Consider the following 25,146-nt stretch of genomic DNA (forward strand, 5'->3'; position numbering starts at 1 on the left):
TAGATGGCTGGACGTTACCGTGGAGATGTGTACGATCTCTTCCCGGGAACCTTCCAAACTGTGGAAATGACTGCGATGCATCCTGGTATCTGGCTCCTTCACTGTCACGTAACAGATCATATCCACGCTGGCATGGAGACAACGTACACAGTCCACGAGAAACCGGGTAACATACAAACTTGGCTGCGAGGCCACAGTGTGAAGCATCAAAGTGATTTTGATGACATTACAAATGCTACGATACAAATCCAGCACTGTCCCTTGGAGGTATTTAGCACACACTGGCAATACACAGTTAAGGGACACCACAGAACCCCAATGGTGCAGATGGAGGCCATTCAGCCCATCAAATCTGCACTGACTCGGCATCTTACCCAGGACCCCACCCAACCATAGTCAATATTTTTTTCCCAAAGGTAGGGGAGTCTAAAACTAGAGGGCATAGGTTTAAGGTGAGAGGGGAGAGATACAAAAAGATCCAGAGGGGCAATTTTTTCATACAGAGGGTGGTGAGTGTCTGGAACAAGCTGCCAGAGGTAGTAGTAGAGGCGGGCACAATTTTGTCTTTTAGAAAGCGTTGAGACAGTTACATGGGTAAGATGGGTATCAAGGGATATGGACCAAATGTGGGCAATTGGGACTAGCTTAGGGGTTTAAAAAAAAAGGGCGGCATGGGCAAGTTGGACCAAAGGGCCTGTTTCATTGCTGTAAACCTCTATAACTCAACCCCGCACATATACCATGGCTAATCCCCTAACCAACATATCTTTGGATACTACGGGGCATTTTAGTATGACCAATCAACCTGACCTGTACATGTTTGGACTGTGGGAGGAAACCCACCCAGACGGAAACCCACCCAGACACAGGGAGAACATGCAAACTTTTCACAGTGACCCAAGGCCAGAATCAAACCTGGGTCCCTGGCGCTGTGTGGCAACAGTGCTAACCACTGTGCCACCCTACAGTTATCATGGAATAACTGTAACAGCAAACCCTTTATCAACTGGTGCATCCCTTTTGGTACTTGTTGGTTGCTTTATAAAACGATCCTTGGTTGACAAAGATTCTCTGGAGATGTGTTCATCTGTTATGTGGATCCAGAGGCAGTTTAATGACATACGATGAAAAGGTCACAGTTCAACATGCTTGCTCAGAATTATTGGCAACGAGTTAGTACTCCATATGCCAGTGGTACCATATCAACCAAGGCTGAATATATATCAACCAGATACCTCAGAATAATTTGTATTTAAGTCTTAGTTATATTCTGTAATAAAATTGAAATTCTTTGCTCTCCTTCACATCTGTAGACTGTGTTGGGTTTCCACAAAACTGCATAGAAAAGGCAGTATATTACCCACAACGTTTGTTTATTTTTCCACATTGTAATAGTATTCATGAACTACATGAGTTGAGTACAGAAGTGTAGTAGTTAAGATAATCCAGTGGCCTGGACCAGTAACCTGGAGAACTGAAACTCAAATTTTGCCATGGTAATTTGGGCATTTGAAATGATGGCACCAATAATAGTGAAAAAGGGACCATGAAGCTGTTGGAATTTTGCAGTCATGTTCTTTAAAGTTAAAGTTTATTTATTAGTGTCACAAGCAGGCTTGCACTAACACTGCAATGATGTTACTGTGAAAATCCCCTAGTTGCCACACTCCGGCGCCTGTTTGGGTACACTGAGGGAGAACTTTGCATGGCCAATGCACCTAACCAGGGAAACTAACTTAGGGAAGGAAATCTGCGTCCTTACCAGCTCGGGCCTTCACGTGACTCCAGTCCCACACCAGCATTCTTGGTGGTCTTCTGAAACAGCCTTCCAAGCCATTCAACTGTGTCAAACCACTATTTGTCTCTGCTGAGGTGTGACCGTCAGGATTTGGTCAGGGAAATTAGGCATGGTAATAAACGGCAGCCTTGTTACCTAAAGCATCGTCCAGAAAAAAATGGGACCATACAGGCAGTCCTCAACTTTACGATACTCGAGTTACGATGAATGACATTTACAATATTTATAAATTGACACCTATTTCAAATTTGTCACATCGGTTTCATCTTTACGATGCCATTATTCATTTATTTATTGGTGTCAAAAGTAGTCTTACAGTAACACTGCAGTGAGGTTGCTGTTAAAATCTCCTAGTCACTACACTCCGGCGCTTGTTCGGGTACACTGAGGGAGAAATTAGCATGGCCAATGCGCCTAACCGGCACGTCTTTCAGACTGTGGGAGGAAACAGGAACACCCGGTGGAAACCCACACAGACACGGGGAGAACACGCAGACAGTGACCCAAGCCAGAATCGAACCTGGGTCCCTGGCGCTGTGAAGCAGCAGTGCTGTGCAGTGAACAAGTTAAAACATTCTTAAGTGCGCATTGACATTCTGTCCCACCCAACTCCCTGACCCAAGATACTCAGTTGCTGTTCCGATGCATTTTTCACTTGGTGGGATCCTTGTGCTTCCAAACATTTCTTTGAAATTTATACTTTGTAATATTAATTTATTGCTATATTATTTTTCAATAATTGATTTGGGTACAAAATTCTGGGTTATTTTGGTGAAAATAGGCTATCGGTCCTTGGTTCAAGGGCCAGTCCCTTGTTCTTATGGGAAAATTGGTTCCCACTTAAGACGTTTTGACTTTGGATGTGGTTTCCAGGAACCGATAGTGTCGCAAGTCCGAGGACTGCCTGTACTTAGCTTTGATATTTGTTGACAGCACCAAACTCTGATCAGCTGACAAGCCTGGGAAAATACGACAGCTTTCAAAAGAAAGAACAATAAGCGGGATAAAATAAACACTAGCAATGGATTGCAATCTAGGTAAATTTGCGTAACAGAACTTTGGAAAGGGAATCATGAAATATAAACACAAAAGGTGACCATTAGTCAAATAGAATCAAACACTGATGGACGTGACTGCTCACCATTGGTTGAAAATACCAAGTCAACTAAGGTGCTATCAAAAAGATCAGACAAATACAAGATTACTTCTCAATGACATTTGGCTAGAACTCAAAGCGAGTGATTGCAACAGTTTGCAAAGAATTCATACCATCACATCTGGAATATTCAGTCCAGTCTCAGTCACTTTACCTTTGAAAAGGAATTGATGCACTGGAGAAATGTGCAGGTTTATCAAGGTGGCTCTGGGATGTAGGACTCAAAGTTATCTTAGAATAGAGTCATAGACTCCCTACAGTGCAGAAGGAGACCATTCACCCCTCGAGGCTGCACTGACCCTCCGACAGAGTATCTTACCCAGGCCTTATTCCCATAACCCTAGGTATTTACCCCACTAATCCCCATAACCTGCACACCTTGTTCGATTCCCAGCTTGGGTCACTGTCTGTGCAGAGTCTGCATGTTCTCCCCGTCTCTGCGTGGATTTCCTCTGGGTGCTCCAGTTTCCTCCCACAGTCCGAGAGATTAGGTGCAATGGCCATGCTAAAGTCACCCCCAGTGTACCCGAACAGGCATTGGAGTGTGGTGACTAGGAGAGTTTCACAGTAACTTCATTGCAGTGTTAATGTAAGCCTACTTGTGACACTAATAAATAAACTTTAAACTTAAACCTTGGGACACTAAGGAGCAATTTAGCATGGGCAATCAACCTAACCTGCATATCTTTGGATCGTGGGAGGGAACCCACGCAGACACGGGGAGAACGTGCAAACTCCACACAGACAGTGACCCAAGGACAGATTCGAACCTGGGTCCCTAACACTGTGAGGCTGCAGTGCTAACCATTGTGCCAACGTGAAAAGAGGTTCACTGCATAAACAGTATCTTGCCGTCATTAAAAAGTTGGAGGGCTGAAGAGTCTGTTCTTGTGCTGTAATTTTCTTTGTTCTTTGAGTGAGGGGACACATACAAGATATAAAAGTGTTATGAGATTTGGTTAAAACAGAGACAGAACACTGAACCACAGGAGTAGACAATTAAGAAGCTTTAAGCAGGATTCAAAATCTGTTTACTGACAGAATAATGAATCCAGAGATAAGGAACCCTGATATAGCGCTGAGTTGATTACTGGCTTTTAAACAAAAATTGAATGAACCTCTGATTAGAAACGGGATTGAAGGCTAAAAGAACAAGTATCGTTAGCAATGATTAAATTAACATGATTACTGAGCTGATGACATCATGAAGTGGTTATAGATCAAGAAAGAAATGCATAAACCTAATTGCTTAACAACAGTGCTGTGTCAGGATTTTGCTTCAGAGTGGAAAAGGACTAATTCAAGCCTCTTTCAAGGCTAATTCTTCAGGAAAATAATGGTTTGGGTTGAAATGGCTTTCTCATTATTTGATAGACATATTTATAAACAAGGAGAAGTCATGGGGTACTCATTTTTTCATTGAGTTTTAAAGCTCTATGTATTTGATTTGATTTGTTATTGTCACATGTATTAGCATACAGTGAAAAGTATTGTTTCTTGTGCGCCATACAAAGCATACCGTTCATAGAGAAAGAGAGAGTGCAGAATGTTACAGTCATAGCTAGGGTGTAGAGAATGATCAACTTAGTGTGAGGTAGGTCCATTCAAAAGTCCGATGGCAGTAGGGAAGAAGCTGTTTTTGAGTCGGTCGGTACGTGACCTCAGACTTTTGTATCTTTTTCCTGTATTTGCAGAACCATGGAATCCCTACAGTGCAGAAAGAAGCCATTCAGCCCATCGAATCTGCACTAGACTCTCCCAAACAGTATCGCACCCAAGCCCTCTCCTCCGCCCTCTCTCCATAACCCCATGCATTTAGCACGGCCAATCCACCTAGCTTGCACATCTTTGAACTGTGGGAGGAAACCTATGCTGGTGTGCTTCTGTTGTACTCAACTTCAGTTCATTCCGTGTGCAAAGCAATATTTAAAAAGTCAGGACCGCATGAGCTCGATGCTGAATTTACAGTTCATCTCTCTTTAATTCTCTGCAATTACTTAGATTTAGATGGGGAGTATTCGAGCTTTAGCCTTAAAAGTGACAGGCCACGTAAATCAAACCATATTGCAGGCTTTAGCCTATCAATGAGCAACTCTGCAGGAGGTGTATTAATCATTGTACATTATGTGAATTTTCATGAAGGCTGAGTGGAAGCTTTCTCTCAATTCTAATCTTTCTCTTCCATTCCTCCCCAATCCAGAAGAAACCAGTATTTTTGGGAGCGTCAAAAAGTTTTTCCGTGGAGGTTCCAGCTAATTGCCACCGACGGAAGAAAGATTATACAAACGTCTTTTGCACTGTAACTCCGAATAATTCCTGCTTCAGATGCCTTCAACTGGAGCAGAGAGTCTTGTGACGAATTGCTTAATTGTAGTAATTAAAATGACATGTATGGATGGCTCTTTTCTCGATTGTGACTAATAAAAAAAAAACTCAATAAACCTCATTTGCAATAATGTTTTCTGTTCATTGTTCCACATTTGGTTTTTAGAACACAGCAACGTCACACGTTCACTTCCCTGCCCCATATATGAAGAATGAGCAGCTGTGTGAAATACCACAAGTAGTTATTGCCAACCGTGGAACTACATCACTGCATTCAACTGGAGAGGTTACATAGAAACATAGAAACTAAAAGCAGGAGTAGGCCATTCGACCCTTCAAGTCTGCTCCGCCATTCATTTTGATCATGGCTGATCATCAAATTCAATATCCTGATCCCCCCCTTCCCCCTCGATCCCTTTAGCCCCAAGAGCTATACCTAATTTCTTCTTGAAACCAGACAATGTTTTGGCCTCAACTACATTCTGTGGTGGTGAATTTCACACATTCGCCTCCCTCTGGGTGAAGGTTGCAGGAATCATCATAGAATCCCTACAGTACAGAAGGAGATCATTTGGTCCATCGAACCTGCACTGACAAAAATTTCACCCAAGTCCGATCCCGTAGCAACCCCATGTATTTACCAGACTAGTGCCCCTGACACTAAGAGGCAATTTTTAGCATGGCCAATCCACCAAACCTGCATATCTTTGGACTTTGGAAGGAAGGAGGGAAGATAGCCCAATGGAGAACACTGAGAAAATGATTTGCAAATTTTCACTGTGCAGAGAGGGATAACAGAAAACAAAGCACACAGCTCATCAGGTAACCCTTTGTGAATTTGTAAGAGAGGGCAGACCATATAACGTAGATTCTGTTGTTAGCAGTTATGGCACTTAGAATCTCTACAGTGCAGAAGATGGTCATTCGGCCCATTGAGTCTGCACCGACCACAGTCCCATGCAGGCCCTATTCCCATAACCTCTGTATTTACATACATATTCCCATAACCTGTTAATCTCCCTAACACTAAGGGGCAATTTAGCATGGCCAATCAACCTAACCCGCACATCTTTGGACTATGGGAGGAAACCGGAGCACCCCCATGTAGACACAGGGAGAATGTGCAAACTCCACACAGACAGTGAGCAAGGTTGGATTTGAACCCAGGTCCCTACCACTGTGAGACAGCAGTGCTAACCACGGTGCCACACAATTTCTTTTTGAAACTCCTCTACAGTATTTGACCAGATGGGGAAAGTCAACAAATAAGAAGCAAAGAAAGAACAAACCTGCATTTACCATGACTTTTAGCTAGTGAAGTGCTTTTTGAAATGCAGTCACTGTTGGAGGAAGAGTGTTAATGTTAGAGCTTGTACCAGGCCCGCTTGAACCCTCGCAACTGCAGATCAAAGAAACAGAATGGCCAGACAGGGATCGAGGAAACATTAAAAATGTGTAGATTCATAGAATCATATAGTTCAGAAAGGGGCCATTCGGCCCATTGGGTCTGCATTGACCACAATCTCACCCAGCCCCTATCCCCATGTATTTACCCTAGCTAGTCCCCCTGGCACTAAGGGGCAATTTAGCATGGCCAATCCACCTAACCCGCACATCTTTGGACTGAGGGGGGAAACCGGAGCACCCGGGAGGAAACCGACGCAGACATGGGGAGAACGTGCAAACTCCAGAGTCACCCAAGGCCGTATTTGAACCTGGGTCACTGATGCTGTGAGGCAGCAGTGCTAACCATCGTACCACCCAAAATGACATTTTTGAAACGGGCACTGCCTTATTGCACAATGATTGCACACACCAACTATCCCTTAACGTCGTGAGAGGTGTTACGCGTGTGTGAGGGAAGAGGGACAGGAGGTAGGTAGTAAAGGATTGAGGTGCTTCCACACTGGAGAGAAGGATAAGTCAGCTGGTTGCTGTGAAATAGCTCCTATTACAGAAGAATATTGAATACGGACTGCTACTCCTCTATCTTCCCTCAGGAAATTTGCCAGAGAGAAAAGAAATGGTTTGGAAGGCAAGTCATGCTGGTCACCCAGAGAAATGTCACCAGCCGAGAGTTTATGAAACAGTTGCATCAATGACAGCCACCCCTAGTCGTTCCATTTTAAGAGGTTCATAAAAACATATACATAGAAATATAGAAACTAGAAGCAGGAGTAGGCCATTCGGCCCTTCGAGCCTGTTCCGCCATTCAATTGTGGCTGATCATCAAATTCAATATCCTGATCCGCCTCCCCCTCCCCCAAACATATTCCTTCATCCCTTTAGCCCCAGGAGCTATATTTAATTTCTTCGTGAAATCACACAACGTTTTGGCCTCAACTACATTCTACGGTAGTGAATTCCACACATTTGCCACTCTCTGGGTGAAGAAATTTCTCCTCACCTTAATTCTAAAAGGTTTACCCCTTATCCTCAAACTATGACCCCTAGTTCTGGGCTCCCCCACCATTAGGAATATTCCTTCTGAATCTACCCTGTCTAACTCTGTCAGAATTTTATAAGTTTCTATGAGATCCCCTCTCACTCTTCTAAACTCCAGTGAATATAATCCTAACAGACTTAGTCTCTCCTCACATGACAGACCTGCCATCCCAGGAATCAGCCTGGTAAACCTTCACTGCACTCCCTCTATAGCAAGGACATCCTTCCTCAGATAAGGACACCTAAACTGCACACAATACTCCAGATGTGGCCTCACCAATGCCCTGTACCCTCACCAATGCCTTGTATGATTGCAGCAAAACATCCCCATTTCCTGTAGCAAGTTGATCCAGCCAGTAAACGTTTCGATATAAAATAACCAGGGTTGAGGCTGAACAACTTTACACCACCATGTTAGGCAGCTTGATTTGCAAACAGCTTTCTCTTGCGCTGCAGTGCAGCAGAAAACTGGATTACACGACGGACAAGAGAAGTGCGAGGTGGAGATTGCTTCTTCAATGGCCTTACAAAACCGGCATTACCAAACAGGAGCCCACCACCGGGTTACTTTTGCGTTGATTGCCAAGGTTAAAAGGAAGCCTGCTGTTTAAAGTAGCAGCCGATTCCTTACCCTTGTGTCACTGACTGATTTCAGATCCCTGTTCAATTGTACTTGATCGTGAATTCTCTGCATTGGTTTCAAATACCCAACTACACTCCATAAGAACTACGAGCAAGAGCAGGCAATTCAGCCCCTTGGGCCTGCTCCACTATTCAATACGATCTTGGCTGATCCATCTCGGCTTCAACTCCACTTACCTGCCCATTCACCACAGCCCTTCAAACCCTCACCAATTAAAAACCTGTCCACCTCTTCCTTCAACTTATTCAAAGTCCTGGCATCCACTACACTCTGGGGTAGTGAATTGAACAAACTCATGACGCTTTGAAAGAAATAATTTCTCCTCATCTCTGTTTTAAATCTGCCATCCCCTTATCCTAAAACTATGACCTCTTGTTCTAATTTGTCCTACAACAGGAAACATCCTCTCCACATCTACTTTGTCTCCCCACGTCTACTTTGTCAATCCCCCTTATAATCTTATCTACCTCAATTAGACCTCTTCTCATTCTTCTAAACTCCAGGGAGTAAAGGCCTAAATTGCTCATTCGTCCTTTGTAAGATGAACCCCTCATCTCTGGAATCAATCTAGTGAACCTCCTCTGGACTGTCTCCAATGCAACTACATCCCTCAAGTAAGGAGACCAAAACTGAACATAATATTCTAAGTGCGGTCTCACTAATGTTTTGTATAGTAGCAGCAACACTTCACTACTTTTACATTCTATTCCTTTAGCAGTAACTGCCAAGATTCCATTTGCCTTCCTTATTGTACCTGTTGTATCTTTTGGCATGTCAGCTACGACTCTCACCAACTTTTACAGATGCACCACAGAAAGCATTCTTTCTGGTTGTATCACAGCTTGGTATGGCGCCTGCTCTGCCCAAGACCGCAAGAAACTATAAAAGACCGTGAATATAGCCCAATCCATCACGCAAACCAGCCTCCCATCCATCGACTCTGTCTACTTCTCACTGCCTCGGAAAAGCAGCCAGCATAATTAAGGACCCCACGCACCCTGGACATTCTCTCTTCCACCTTCTTCCTTCGGAAAAAAGATACAAAAGTCTGAGGTCACATACTAAACGACTCAAGAACAGCTTCTTCCCTGCTGCTGTCAGACTTTTGAATGGACCTACCTCACATTAAGTTGATCTTTCTCTACACCCTAGCTATGACTTTAACACTACATTCTGCACTCTCTTGTTTCCTTCTCTATGAACGGTATGCTTTGTCTGTATAGCGCACAAGAAACAATACTTTTCACTGTATACTAATACATGTGACAATAATAAATCAAATCAAATACCTTTACTCTAATACAGGAACTTCATCTGACCAAAAACAAAATAGATCCTCCCACAGTTTCCACTTAGAAAAATCTACCAGATGGCCGCTGACGCATTTTATAGTGAGCATAAAAGACATGCACTGCAGTTGTGGTTACAGGTAACTTCAGTTTCCAAATTTAATTAAATATCACAGCAATTGAAAGTCAGTAACTTGAATGACCAGAATTATTGTTGAATTTAATTGCAAACTTCTTTCATCACAACCAGAGGAAAAAGCACCAGTCGATCCAGCAAAATGTTTGTGAACTAATTAATCCACCTAGATTGGATGAGCAATGTTTGCATGGTCAGAAGAGTAGAACTTCTAGAAAGCAATTAGCACATTCAGAATCTAAAGGGAGGTCTCAGCTGTCTGGCTAAGAGGTACGGACCAGACTTTTCCCTTTGGGAACTATGTAAACATTAAGTGCAATATCAACAAGTTAAATAAATAATTGGTTAAAAGCACTGGTGCAAATTTATAAAGCTCAAGAGGAGATTAATTGGTACAGTTAATCGAGATGTCACCAGAATACAAATGATTTTTCTTTTTAACAAAAGGGTGTGGGATGGGGTGTGGGAGCTGGAGAGAGATTGGAATGCAATGTGATGCGTTCTAGCCCAGTACAGCACACATTATACAGCAGAATGGTGTTATACAGCACACACTGTACAGAACAGTGTTACACAGCACACACTGTACAACAGAATGGTATTATAGCAGCTCTCCAGTCTCAGCCATGTCGTTGGAGCAGAGTAGACTCGGTCGGGGTCATGCATCGAACTTCTCCATTTAGTTAGGGTATTTAGAATGGGGGTCTTCTGTAAGAGGGGAAAGTGGAAGAAGCAGCTACTTAGACCAAAAAAACACTTTCAAGTTAAAATAGACATGCTAAACATTCTGAGACTGTGTTTCAATGATCAAAAGATAAATAATTCCAGTGTAGTTCTGATATGAATCTTAATCTGCCTGTACTAGATGCTTTGGATGCAGTTCCTGAGCATTTATTGATGCTGGAATAGAAATAGTAGTCAGGAGTGAGGTAACAGCGCATTAATCAACTTTGAGTAAACTTTGTCATTTGTCACGGATTTCCACTCCTGTGTTCTTGGGCAGAGGAACTGCAACTCCTAAATGGGTCAGATTTCCAGTAGGATTTCTATTTGCCAGTGTAGGTGAAAGTTGGATAGATCTTTGTCGTTCTATTCGGTGCCAGAATCCAGGCAGACACACAGCAAGTTGTCCCAGACTGCACCAGAATGAAAGCTGAATCATGTTGTTCTTTGGGGCTCCTGGAAAAGTGGGAACACCTGGTCCCCTCGTGCCTCACAGCTCCTCACCTCCTCGCATCAGGTTATTGAATTCTTCCTGCCGCATTCCAGGAGATGGGGGAGGAAAAATGAAGCAACCCCATCGTCTGGCAAGATGCTGAGAAAATCCAGAGGCTGCAGTGTGGTGGCCACCATCGCCAAGGTTTCTGGGGGAGAAATAGTGCAATCAGAACCTACAAACACATGAAGAAACCTCTCACATTACCAGATACCAACTGCAGCAAAGCAAAGGCAAGGCCTGAAGACGGTTAGTGATATTATCATACATTTCACTCCTGGTGTTTTTATGTGTGCCATTTCTCCACTGCCACAGTGACTGTATCTGTGATTAACTAGAACCACACAGAGCAGAAAGAGTGCTGGGTTTGATGCCTGGTTAACAGATTGCTACAACTGACCTTGCACTTACTGGCTAACTATTGTCTTTTTTTTTTTAAAAAGGTAAAACAACATATTTGACATTTTCATCCTTGTTTTACACAGAAACATGGAAGATAGGAGCAGGAGGAGGCCATTTGGCCCTTCGAGCCTGCTCCGCCATTCATCACGATCATGGCTGATCGTCCAACTCAATAGCCTGATCATGCTTTCTCCCCATAACCTTCGATCCCATTCGCCCCCAAGTGCCATATCTAGCCGCCCCTTAGAGTCATAGAGGTTTACAGCATGGAAACAGGCCCTTTGGCCCAACTTAATAAAAGCAAATTACTGCAGATGCTGGAGTCTGAAACCAAAAGCAAAAACGCTGGACAATCTCAGCAGGTCTGGCAGCTTCTATAAAGGGAGAAAAGAGCTGATGTTTCAACTCGAAACACCAGCTCTTTTCTCTCCTTACAGATGCTACCGGACCTGCTGAGATTTTCCAGCGTTTTCTCTTTTGCCTTCAGCACAACTTGTCCATGCCGCCCTTTTTTTTTAAAACCCTAAGCTAGTCCCAATTGTCCGCATTTAGCCCATAGCCCTCGATACCCATCTTATCCATGTAACTGTCTAAACGCTTTTTAAAAAACAAAATGGTACCCGCCTCTACTACCTCTGGCAGCTTGTTCCAGACACTCACCACCTTCCGTGTGGAATAATTGTCCCTCTGGGCACTTTTGTATCTCTCCCCTCTCATCTTAAACCTATGCCCTCTAGTTTTAGACTCCCCTACCTTTGGGAAAAGATATTGACTATCTAGCTGATCTATGCCCCTCATTATTTTATAGACCTCTATAAATCACCCCTCAGTCTTCTACGCTCCAGAGAAAAAAGTCTATCCAGCCTCTCCTTATAACTCAAACCATCAAGTCCCAGTAGCATCCTAATAAATCTCTTCTGCACTCTTTCTAGTTTAATAATATCCTTTCTATAATAGGGTGACCAGAACTGTACACAGTATTCCAAGAGTGGCTTTACCAATGTCTTATACAACTTCAACAAGACGTCCCAACTCCTGTATTCAATGTTCTGACCAATTAAACCAAGCATTAAATGCCATTCAATGTTTTGGGAACAACTACTTCCTGTGGTAATGAATTCCACAGGCTCACCACCCTTTGGGTGAAGAAATGTCTCCTCATCTCTGTCCTAAGGCATCTACCCCGAATCCTCAGACTGTGACCCCTGGTTCTAGACTCCCCCACCATTGGGAACATCCTCTCTGCGTCCACCCTGTCTAGTCCTGTTAGAATTTTATAAGTCTCTATGAAATCCCCCCTCATTCGTCTGAACTCCAGCAAAAACAATCCTAATCTCGTCAATCTCTCCTCGTACATCGGTCAAAGGGATTTTCAATTCCCTTTGTTTACCCTTTCTGTAATCTCCGTGACCTCTTCTACAATATTCTGAGATCACAGAGAGCCTCCAATTCTGCCCTCTTATACATCCCCGATTATTATCATTCCATTATTGATGGCTTTAATCTCTACAATTCCTTCCTTACACCTCTCTCTCTCTTCCTTTAAGACACTCTTTGTAGGTTGTCTCTTACCTACCCTAATAACTCCTGATGTGTTGTATTATGTTATAATGCTACATAATGACAAGTTATTGGGTTTTACCAACAAGGGGGGGGCTTTCACCCCTGCCATATCCAAGCACGTGGTACAACCTCCTCAAGAGGTATGGGGAGAAAAATAGAAGGAAAGAATGAATTAAATTTAACATATTTGAAAAAAATATATAAATTACCAGAACTTTAGAAAACTATAGTCTCTCCCTTGGGCTCATGTTTGTGTAACAAAGAAAGCCAGAAGGAGCTGGTATTTATATGTCATCTTTCACAACCTCAGGACAACCCCAAGCACTTTAGAGCCAATGAAGCGATTCTGAAATGCAGTTATGGCTACAGTAAGGCAGGCTACTGCAAATGGATGAGAAACACAAATAAAATACCTTTCAGGGAAGAAACCAGTACTCTGTTTTCTCCTCCAGCTCCTTTTGTCCTCTGACACAGTTCAGGCAAAAGTTTCTTCCACCACAGGGGCTGAAAGGAGCAAAACACCGTTGTTATATCAGTAAAGTGATGGCGCACCTGCAGGCATGGCCCTGGTCAAGATTGAAGCCGAGATTATAGGAGGAATTTTTTAACTCCGTGGACTCGGACGAAGTTCAGTCTGTAGCAGGACGCGTGCCGCCCAGGACCGGGGCCGGATCAAATCTGTAGATGACGTCTCTCAGACTGGAGTCTCTCAGAATGGAGCCTGTCAGCCATTGCTCCAACTGGAGGGGAGATCAGGGGAAGAAGTCCAAAGAATTGTGGGTTAGGTGGATTGGCCATGCTAAGTTGCCCCTTAGTGCCAGGGCGATTAGCTAGGGTAAACGCATGGGGTTATGGGGATAGGGCTTGGGTGGGATTGTTGTCGGTGCAGCCTCGATGGGCCAAATGGCCTCCTTCTGCACTGTAGATTCTAAGAACATGCATCTTGACCAGTCCCACTACTGTGCAATGCTTAGCAACTGGTTCTAATTGCAGATAAACCTTGTTAGGGTCCTCAGGTGTAAGCCTCCAGTGTTCTCTCCCAACAGGAGGAGAGGAGACATGAGAATATCATCAAATGGATTACAATCCAAAATTTTATTTTTTTTAAAAAGAGAAATGGACCGTTTTCTTACATCAAATTGTTTAAAGTCCAATTGTTATAACAGTGGTCAAATAAATAAATGTTCTCACAAAGACAGCCAATAACTGGCTATGGCCTGCATCACTAATGCTCCACAGACAGCCATGAGATCAGTGACCAGTTAATTTGGTTTTGGAGATACTGTTGGAGGGATGAATGCTGGTCAAACTCCCAGGAGAGCTTCCTGTTTCTTGAATAGAATAGAACAGAATAGAAACCTTACAGAAGGCCATTCGGTTATCTAGTCTGCATCGACAACAATGCCACCCAGGTCCTAAACCCATGTATTTACACTACGAGCTCCTGACACCTCGGGGCAATTTATCATGGCCAATCAGCCTAACCTTCACATTGTGTCATGGAATTCTGAAAGTCTATCCCAACAGGAAGATCGGACACTAGCTCATCGGAAGGATGGTACCACAGAGCTCAAGGGTTGGATATCCTTGGGAACATGCTCAAAACCCAATGCGGAACTTGGGCCAACAACCTTCCGAATCAAGAGAGTGAAATACCTACTGTAACAATATAAAAGCAATTTACTGTGGATGCTGGAATCTGAAACAAAAACAGAAAATGCTGGAAAATCTCAGCAGGTCTGACAGCATCTGTGGAGAGAGCAACGTTTCGAGTCTGGATGACCCGCCGTCAGACCTGATGAGATATCTACTGTTTGAACCAAAGTTGTCACATTCCAAGGTGTCTTCAGTTTCCAATCCAATATATTTCCTTCCCCCGAAGTACGACAAAAGGAATTATTTGAAGCTAACCTGTCTTTCCTGCTGCATCTCGCGCTTGGCAAACGGTAGAACGGCCTCAGGACATCGGTCAAGGAGCTGGTCAGTTACTCGCTCACATTCACCCAGCCTTACGGAACACAGCACATGGATACTCAGACCAGGCCCTTCATCTTCAGGGAGTTGGTGCAGTAGAGGAAGGACAGATTTCACGTCGATTGAAGAACCACACAAAATGGACTACGGATAAAACGAAAGAAACGTTAGGAAGATTTTAGTCTCAATTTATCTGTACACTCGAATGATCTTCAACAGGTCCTCACACTTATTGCTGAAGGGAGCGGAGGGGAGAAAGTTTTTAAGGAAACAGGTGTCCCTGGAGTAGTGAATGTATTTGGTTGTGGAGAGCACGGCCCAACAGTGCTCACCATGGTCCTGCCAGATCTACACAGCTGGGTGCAGTCAACTCTGTGCCTCTTAAGCACTAAGGCATGAGGATGTTTGCTCTGTATCAGCATAAGGGAGAGCAAGAGTTTTACTAGGATTGATGGTGAGGTAGTTTTTTGTTAATTTGTTCTTTAACAGGGCATGGGCATTACCGAATGGGCAAGTGGCACTTTAAAAAAAAATTCATTTGTGGAACACGGGCATCGCTGGCTGGCCAGCATTTATTGCCCATCCCTAGTTGCCCTTGAGGGCAGTTGAGAGTCAACAACATTGCTGTGGCTCTAGAGTCACATATAGGCCAGACCAGGTAAGGACGGCAGATTTCCTTCATAAAAAGGACATTTGTCTACCAGATGGGTTTTTCCAACAATTGACAATGGTTTCATGGTGGTCAGTAGATTCCTAATCCCAAATATTTTTTATTGAATTCAAATTCCACCACCTGTTGTGGCTGGATTCCAACCCAGGTCCCCAGAACTTTAGCTCATTTTCTGAATGAATAGTCTAGCGATAATACCACTTGGCCATTGCCTCCCCCAAGCCAAGCCATTCTTTTGCCACTGAAAGCAAAGTCAAATCCATTAACTTTCCACTAGATGTTGACGGGAACCCATTCAGACTTCATCTCTCATGACTTGGTTCAGAATCATCTTAATTGTGCATCATGGTGTGCCATAATAGTACAAGACATTGTCAAGTGAAAATAGGCTATTCAGCCCATCAAGCCACTGTTGCCATATATAATACTGAATCTAGCCTATTTATAAAATCATTGAATCCCTACAGTGCAGAAGGAGGCCATTCGACCCATAGAGCCTGCACCAACAACAATCCCACCCAGGCCCTATTCCCGTAACTTCATGTATTTACCCTGCTATTCCCCCTGACACTAAGGGGCATGACTAATCCATCTAACCTGCACATCTTTGGACTGTGGGAAGAAACTGGAGCACCCCGAGGAAACCCACACAGACACGGGGAGAATGTACAAACTCCACACAGTCACCCGAGGTTGGAATTGAACCCAGGTCCATTAGCGCTGTGAGGCAGCACTAAATGATAACCACTGTGCCGCCCCGAATTTTCTCAAAGTTCTTCATAGTACTCACTTACCCACAAGGCAGCACGGTGGCACAGTGGTTAGCAGGGGCCCGGGTTCAATTCCGGCCTCGGGTTACTGTCTGTGTGGAGTTTGCATGTTCTCCCATGTCTGCGTGGGTTTCCTCTAAAAGCACCAGTTTCCTCTCACAGTCCAAAGATGTGCGGATTAGGTTAATTGGCCATGCTAAATTAGCCCGAGTGTCATGGGGATTAGCAGGATAAATGTGTGGGTTTATGGGAATAGGACCTGGGTGGGATTGTGGTCGGTGGAGACTTGATGGGCCCGATGACCTTCTTCTGCACTGTAGGGATTCTATGATTCACAGTAACTTCATTGCAGTGTTAATGTAAGCCGACTTGTGACACTAATTAATTAACTTAAACATGTCAAGCAAAACACCATTCACACTATCCTGTGGGTGCACAGTCACTAACCCTCTCCCATGACTTCAACTATAAGAGTGCTGTCATTTATAAATATTCTTTGATGGGGTGTGGGTGCTGCTAGTTAGGACAACATTTTCTTTGCCGTTTCCTCCTTCTTTTGCGTGGCTGGGTATCGAGCAACAATTTGCCCATCTCAAATTGCCCTTGAGAAGATGGCGGTGAGTCACCATCTTGAACCACCTTCTTCCCCACGCAGCTGAAAACAGGGAATGCTTCACTGTCCTCGGGTCTACCGAACCTCCGGCCGTTTCACAGCTTTGAAACGGAAGCTTGCGATCACACCCATTTTCAATGTGATCTACCCACTCTTCTCTCCAAGTCTTTCCACCCTTGGTTGGTGTTCTGCACGATGACCTTTACGTTACGGCCCTCAAAAAAACCAACACAAACCTGTAACTTTTGAAGATCCTCTGAAATATCTTCTGGATGGGAACTGGATGCATTGATAGTTTGGATCCAGGAAAAAATTTCACCAAACTGACCACACGAGTTTCTCTGTTTAAAGAAAATGTGAATACAGATTAAATTGGTGCGTTTCTGTCCGATTACAAGCGATGGGATTCATCTTTATTTCCTGCATTGACACGTGGATATATTTTATGTCAGTAGTTGTGACATGGACATCATAAATAAAGATTGCTGTTGTGGTAACTGGCACCCGTTTCTCCCACTGGGATTTTAACACATTTTTGTTTTGTCGATTGAGTTAACACCTCTGTTGGAATGGTGTTCAGAGGAATACCACGTGGAAAAAAAAGACAAATCTTCACAATCCCAGGATGTCTTTACAACCAAGAAAGTATGTTTTAAAAAGCATAATTGCCACTGTAATGTAGGAAAAGTGACTGCCAATTTATGCACAGCAAGCTCCCACAAAGAGCAATAGCCAAGAGCTGGTGTTTTACTGGTGTTGGCCATAGAGTGAACATGGGTTGCCAGAGGAGGTTAAATGGATGACTATATTAAATTTTTATCAGTTGATGTTAGTAATGTCTAATCTCAATGTCACGGTCCATTTGTTGCGTCATACTGTGTTCTGTTGAGGTTCATAGGATCATAGAATGCCTACAGTGCAGGAGGCCGCCATTTGGCCCATCGAGGCTGCACCAACAACATTCCCTCCCAGGCCCTATCCCTGTAGCCCAAAAACTTACCCTGCTAATCCCCCTGACACCAATGGGCAATTTAGCATGGCCAATGCACCTAATCAGCACGTCTTTCAAACAGTGGGAGGAAACACCAGTCATGGGGAGAACGTGCAAACTCCACACAGACAGTGACCCAAGCCGGGAATCGAACCCGGGTTCCTGACGCTGTGAGGCAGCAGTGCTAACCATTGTACCACCATATCATCAGTGTAACAGAAGTTCTTGCCTCTAATTTTTAACCCTGGAAGTACACCCCATTCTTCAAATATTTGCTTTTTTTTTTGTTCATTTATGGGACCTGGGCATCACTGGCCAGGCATTTATTGCCCATCCCTAATTGCCCTTGAACTGAGTGGCTTGACTTGTAAGCCAGACCAGGTAAGGATGGCCGATTTCCTTCCCTGAAGGCCATTAGCAAACCAGATGGGCTTTTACGACAATTGATTCATGGTCACCATTAGACCTTCTGAAATTTCAGAATTTTATTGAATTTAAGTTCACCATCTGCCTTGGTGGGATTTGAACCCAGGTTCCCAGAACATTACCCTTGGTCTCTGGATTACTAGCCCAGTGACAATTCCACTATGCTACTGCCATCCCCACAGATTTAATAATTTTTGGCAGTAATACTCCTCTCTTCACTTGAAACTTGTCTGATTGTCCACTTTGTAACCTACATTTATTTACAAGGAAAATGATCTGTGCAAACATAGCGCACTGGTATTACATCTTCTCATGATGTGGAGATGCCGGCGTTGGACTGGGTTAAGCACGGTAAGAAGTCTCACAACACCAGGTTAAAGTCCAACAGGTTTATTTGGTAGCACAAGCCACTGTAGCCACCTCTTCTCACCAGTGGCGGCGGGAGTGGTAGGGCGATTTTGCTGCATGACAACTTTACATGGGGTGATCCATTGTTAAGTGTGGAAATAGGAATTTATATTGGGAATGAGAACTGATTTACATTGGGGGAGACAATGGCCTCGTGATATTATCGCCAGACTATTAATCCAGAAACTCAGCTAATGTTCTGGGGATCCGGGTTTGAATCTCTCCATGGCAGATGGTGGAATCTGAATTCAATAAAAAAAAAAATCTGGAATTAAGAATCTACGGATGACCATGAAACCATTGTCGATTGTCAGAAAAATCCATCTGGTTCACTAATGTCCTTTAGGGGAGGAAATCTGCCGTCCTTACCCGGTCTGGCCTACGTGTGACTCCAGAGCCACAGCAATGTGGTTGACTCTCAACTGTCCTCTGAAATGGCTGAGCAAGCCACTCAGTTGTATCAATCACTCAAGAAGACAGCTCACTGCCACCTTCTCAAGGGCAACTAGGGATGGGAAATAAATGCTGATCTAGCCAGCAATGCCCATGCCCCATGAATGAATTTAAAAAACACACAGTGGTCCCATTATCTCCTGCCCTGATGTTCAGTGTTGCTGGACACTGAATTATCATGATAATTATAATTGAATTTCTCAATGTAAACAGGTCACAGTGTTGTAGTTGCAAGCCACAGAATGGTGGCATGGTAGTACCAAAGTACCCTGTGTTCTCTGACAGTATGAGCAGTCCCACAGTAGATGCACTAGAAAGAAAACTTGCATTTATATGATGCCTTTCACGATTACGTAAAGCATTTTACAGCCGATAAAGTACTTTTGAAGTGCAGTCAATGTTGTACTGTCAGAAATGGTATGGAAGCAGGGACATACCAGGTCCTCGACTGTTTTGAGTGGTCTCCCAGTCAGCTGTTGCTTCCGGGCTGTTCTCCGGATATATACCGACACGAGTTTCATTAGCAGCACCTGCACCATCACTTCCTGAGTGCAGGCTATCAACATGGCTTCCCAGAAATCAACCAGGAGCTGCGGAATCTCCTCTTCACTTTCTTCATCAGCACCTTCTGCACAGAGAGCCTGCCAACAACAACAACAGCAGCCATAATGTCAACAGTGGATGGCCTGGTGGTATTATCGCTAGACTATTAATCCAGAAACTCACTCAAGTCCTGGGGACCCGGGTTCGAATCCCGCCACGGCAGCTGGTGGAATTTGAATTCAATAAAAGAAATCTGGAATTAAGAATCTACTAATGACCATGAAACCATTATCGATTGTCAGAAAAACCCATCTGGTTCACTAATGTCCTTTAGGGAAGGAAATCTGCCGTCCTTACCTGGCCTGGCCTACATGTGACTCCAGAGCCACAGCAATGTGGTTGACTCTCAACTACCCTCCAAGGGCAATTAGGGATGGGCAATAAATGCTGGCCAGCCATCGACGCCCATGTCCCACGAATAAAAAAAAGGTCCCCTCCCCCATTCCCCACATTCAACAGACTCACAATCACTCATCACAAAAAGCAATGACTGAAAATGCTGGAGATTAAGACATCAAGAGAGGACACCATCAAGCTGGAAAAGATAATGAATAGTAAGAAAAAGGTAAATTGTGGAATTATTTCAAATGAAAGAGTAATAGGAAATTGGACCTGGTGTAGGGATATGTTCGGCACAACTTGTGGGGCCGAAGGGCCTGTTTTGTGCTGTAGCTTTTCGATGTTTCTATGAGCCAGGGACCCGGGTTCGACACCCGGCTTGGGTCACTGTCTGTGTGGAGTTTGCACATTCTCCCTGTGTCTGCGTGGGTTTCCTCCGGGTGCTCCGGTTTCGTCCCACAATCCAAAACATGTGCTGGTTAGGTGGATTGGCCGTGTTAAATTCTCCCTCAGTGTACCCGAACAGGCGCCGGAGTGTGGCGACTGGGGGATTTTCACAGTCACTTCATTGCAGTGTTAATGTAAGCTGACTAGTGACACTAATAAATAAACTTTTTTTAAAAATGTGGCTTTGTACGCAGCTGGTCATTGCTACTGTGATAATGTTAAATGCGTGACAGTGTGTTGCCGCCACTGCTTTCATCTCCACTGAACCGAATAAATATATGCAAAGGCAAAATTTTCAGGGTAAATGGAAAGAGAAGGAAAGTCAGTCTCATCGGCTAGCACTTTCAGAGTCATGATGGACCGAATGGTCTCGTGTGTTGTGCAATTTCTGTGCAGCTTCAGCCTTTATCCCAGCCAGTTTAACAAATGAAGAACACTACCTCCCTCTGCTGGTTCCATTATATATTTACACCATACAGTCTTTAAAACAGAACATCCCCAGCCAGTGTATTAGTACAAGCGATCAGTTATGCGCATTTTGGAATGAGCAAATAACTAAGACTATGGCACACTTTTAAAATAAAATACATGTAATCAATCATTTTTTTCAGATTGGAAATGTCTAAACAACAGCCATTACTAATGTAGTAAAGAGCTGCACTGGTTAGGCTTCATGCAGAGGTTGCTATTTATAGAGTAAAAGAATCGGCCTGCTGTGGAATGGGTGTGGAGTTACACCACAGTCCCAATCATCTTAGGAATGCAGGACCTAATCAAGCTCGGAGCGATGTGATGAGCGCGTCTTATCTTTCAGCCGGAGGTCAGAATCTCAAAATGAATCTCCAACCAGACAAATGTGGAATATTTGCAACTGTCTCTATATCAGTGGAGTTTGTCTGTAAACGCAGGTCTTCCAGACAAACCTTTGAACGCTTCGTCGGCCTGAGGTTAACGAACAAGCACAGTAGCAGTGGCAAGCTGCGTACAAAACCTTCAGCTCAAGGTCAACAGAAATTCTGCATCTTCGGATCTGAAGGTTAAAAACAATGAAGCTTGTGTCAAACCTTCCCAAGTCACTGGTTAGCCCTCAGCTGGAGTACTGCGTCCATTTATGGAGACCACACCTTGGGAAGGATGCCAAGCTCTTGGAGAAGTTGCCGAGGAGGTTGACTGCATTGGTACCAGGGATGAGGGACTTCAAGTTATGTGGGGAGACTGGAGAAGCTGGGATTGTTCTCCTGAGAGTGGGGGTAAAGTTTATTAGATGTGTATGAAGCGATGAAGGCTTTTGACAGAAGCAGAAATTGCTTCCACTGGCAGCAGGATTGATACAAGAGAACAGATATAAAATAACTGGCAAAAGAACTAGGGAGCAGGCGAAAGGGTTAATAATCATTCAAGTTTTAAAACAAGCACAGAAGCTGCTAAATTCTCAAAGACAGAGAGGCTCTGAGAAACCAGACGCCTCAGAACTAGACGACCTCCAGATAACAGCCAAGGACCATGAAACTTAATCACAAGGGAGTCTCTAGTCACATAGTATGCACACAAGAATGCAATTGAACCATGTGTAGCTGCAGCTTATGATGCCCATTAGAACAAGGGACAATGGGCGAGGGAGCTTTGATACACCACTGGTCAGACATACATCTATCATACTCATGTCTGGAAATTAGTAGAAAAAATAAGTGCTCGATGATATTAAGGTGGTATAAGGGTGACTTGGTGGCACAGTGGTTGGCACTGCTGCTTCACAGCGCTAGCGCCATGTTCAATTCTGACCTTGGGTGACTGCGTGCAGTTTGCACATTCTCCCCGTGTCTGCGTGGGTTTCCTCCAGATGCTCTGGTTTCCTCCCACAGGCCAAAGATATGCAGGTTAGGTTGATTGACCATGCTAAATTGCCTGTCCCAAGATGTGTAAATTAGGGGGATTAGCAGGGTAAATAAACCTGTGGAAATGTCAGTGGGCCGAATGGCCTCCTTCTGCACTGTCGTGATTCTATGATTATAATTAAGTAGACATGCACAAGTTGTATTTGGACAATTCTACTCATATGTCAATGTTACATTATGTAATCATAACTATTAGTTGCGAGTGGGTATTGATAATTTCTGAACAAAGGTACGCCTTTGATTGGTATATGCTAATTCCTTGTAACTGGATCCAAAAGGCTCTCAGGGCTCTCTGGTGTTCCACCAGCTACTATAGCACGAAATGAAGGCCATTTTTAAAACTCCGAAAATCTCCCTCTGGTCACCCATAGGGGACGAAATCAGAAAATAGCTGGTCAGCTATTTTTGACTCACAACACAGGAGATGGTGGAAGATGGGATTTTTTAATAAAGCCGTAAGTTATGATGTACAATGCACTGCCTGGAAAGGGATGGCGAAAGCAGATACTACAGTAACTTTCAAAAGGGATTGTTTAGTTAAGGGAAAGTCGGTAGAGACTTGGTGAAAGAGCAGAGCAGTGGGACATATCGGTTGACTCAACCAAAAAGCCAGCATCGGTTTGATACAGCACAGGAGGTGGCCATTCAGCCCACCATTCCAAGATTCCATGACCCAATAACACAGCATTTCGCTCTCCTCCAATGGGGAGTCTTGTCAGTGGTGTAAGAAGATCCTAAAACAACTTGCATTAAAAAAAACCTACCTTAAAGAACAACTCAGCCTCTTCGAGTTCAATTTTGTTACTTTCCAGTAGAGCTGCAAACACAGCTACCAGGAGGCCAGGCTGGGTCCCCTTCAGCTCACACGCTAACTCCGTTGGCACAAAGCCGTGATGCCGCAAGAGATTCGGTTCCACCACAAAACCGCAAACCAACTTTGTCTGGCAAAAAACCAAAGCAGGCAATTTAATGGGTGCTGCTGTCACTGACCTCAGAGGTGTTTGTTCACCTAACTCGAACCTACTTAGCCAAGGCCCATTTATTGAGCTGCACCAGTAAAATATACTTCAATCAAACTCCAGATACATTCTGCACCTCCCTCCCACCACGTTCAAACTTTAGAATTCTGCGTAAAGGGTTCATGTCCATGGTAGAGAATATCACGAAAGGGGAGAAGATTAGAAGACAAACCAAGAGCTAGAGACAAGGGGATGTCTTCCATCCATTCTAAAATCCTGATTGTAGAAAAGAAAGCAGCATCAGCTGTGGCTCAGTTGGTTATATCATTGGTTTGGAGTCGAAGTCATAGAGGTTTACAGCATGGAAACAGGCCCTTCAGCCCAACTTGTTCATGCCGCCCCTTTGTTTTTAACCACTAACCTAGTCCCAATTGCCCGCATTTGGCCCATATCCCTCAATACCCATCTTACCCATGTATTTTGGTACATTGAACCAGGGCATGACTTACTCAATTTATGGTAGGGCGTTGGGGAGAGTTACAGAACAAAGAGATTTAGGGGTACATGCTCATAGCTCCTTGAAAGTGGAGTCACAGGTGGACAGAGTGGTGAAGAAGGCATTCGGCATGCTGGGTTTCATCGGTCAGAACATTGAATACAGGAGTTGGAATGTCTTGTTGAAGTTGTACAACACATTGGTAAGGCCACACTTGAAATACTGTGTGCATTTCTGGTCACCCTATTATAGAAAGGATATTATTAAACTAGAAAGAGTGCAGAAAAGATTTACTGGGATGCTATCGGGACTTGATGGATTGAGTTATAAGGAGAGGCTGGATAGACTGGGACTTTTTTCTCTGGAGCGTAGGAGGCTGAGGGGTGATCTTATAGAGGTCTATAAAATAATGAGGGGCATAGATCAGCTAGATAGTCAATATCTTTTCCCAAAGGTAGGGGAATCTAAAACTAGAGGGCATAGGTTTAAGGCGAGAGGGGAGAGATACAAAAGTGTCCAGAGGGGCAATTTTTTCACACAGAGAGTGGTGAGTGTCTGGAACAGGCTGCCAGAGGTAGTAGTAGAGGCGGGTACAATGTTGTCTTTTAAAAAGCATTTAGATAGTTACATGGGTACAATGGGTATAGAGGGATATGGGCCAAATGCGGGCAGTTGGGATTAGCTTAGGGGTTTCTAAAAAAAAAGCAGCATGGACAGGTTGGGCCGAAGGGCCAGTTTCCATGCTGTAAACCTCTATGACTCTATAACTGTCTAAACGCTTTTTAAAAGACAAAATTGTACCCGCCTCTACTACTACTTCTGGCAGCTTGTTCCAGACACTCACCACCCTCTGTGTGAAAAGATTGCCCCTCTGGACCCTTTTGTATCTCTCCCCTCTCACCTTCAACTTCTGTGGGTTCAAATCCCACTTGAACATAAAAATCGAGGACAACACTTCAGCCCAGCACTGAAAGAGTTCTGCACTGTTGGAGGTGCTGAATTTTGGATGTGATTTTAAACTGAGGCAAAAACAGAAAAATGCTGGAAAATACCAGCAGGTCTGACAGCATCTGTGGAGAGCGAGTAGAGCCAACGTTTCAAGTCTGGATGACCCTTTGTCAGAGCTCTG

The 25,146-nt window shown here is 44.0% G+C and overlaps 2 protein-coding genes across 5 annotated transcripts in view; one reads left to right on the forward strand and one right to left on the reverse strand.

The window, feature by feature from the left end:
- Positions 1-5,410, forward strand: part of cp (ceruloplasmin) — a 55,603-nt gene extending 50,193 nt beyond the window's left edge. Inside the window, exons 18-19 of the mRNA XM_078205372.1 lie at positions 4-166; positions 5,155-5,410. Of these exons, the coding sequence (XP_078061498.1) occupies positions 4-166; positions 5,155-5,210 (219 nt within the window). The 3' untranslated portion in view covers positions 5,211-5,410. The remainder of the gene's footprint in view (positions 1-3; positions 167-5,154) is intronic.
- Positions 5,411-9,786: 4,376 nt separating this feature from the next.
- The window catches only part of hps3 (HPS3 biogenesis of lysosomal organelles complex 2 subunit 1), a 48,781-nt gene continuing 33,421 nt past the window's right edge, over positions 9,787-25,146 (reverse strand). For 2 of the 4 annotated variants that reach the window (XM_078205341.1, XM_078205336.1), the window contains exons 13-18: positions 23,327-23,503; positions 19,716-19,919; positions 17,237-17,341; positions 14,885-15,091; positions 13,387-13,477; positions 9,787-11,156 (exon numbers count right to left, since the gene is read on the reverse strand). In XM_078205341.1, coding sequence (XP_078061467.1) covers positions 11,029-11,156; positions 13,387-13,477; positions 14,885-15,091; positions 17,237-17,341; positions 19,716-19,919; positions 23,327-23,503 — 912 coding nt within the window. In that variant the 3' untranslated portion in view covers positions 9,787-11,028. The remainder of the gene's footprint in view (positions 11,157-13,386; positions 13,478-14,884; positions 15,092-17,236; positions 17,342-19,715; positions 19,920-23,326; positions 23,504-25,146) is intronic. The other 2 variants (XM_078205356.1, XM_078205349.1) reach the window with 1 other exon arrangement.

This window comes from Mustelus asterias, chromosome 3 (assembly GCF_964213995.1).
Source record: "Mustelus asterias chromosome 3, sMusAst1.hap1.1, whole genome shotgun sequence".
In the NCBI taxonomy this organism is placed as follows: domain Eukaryota; kingdom Metazoa; phylum Chordata; class Chondrichthyes; order Carcharhiniformes; family Triakidae; genus Mustelus; species Mustelus asterias.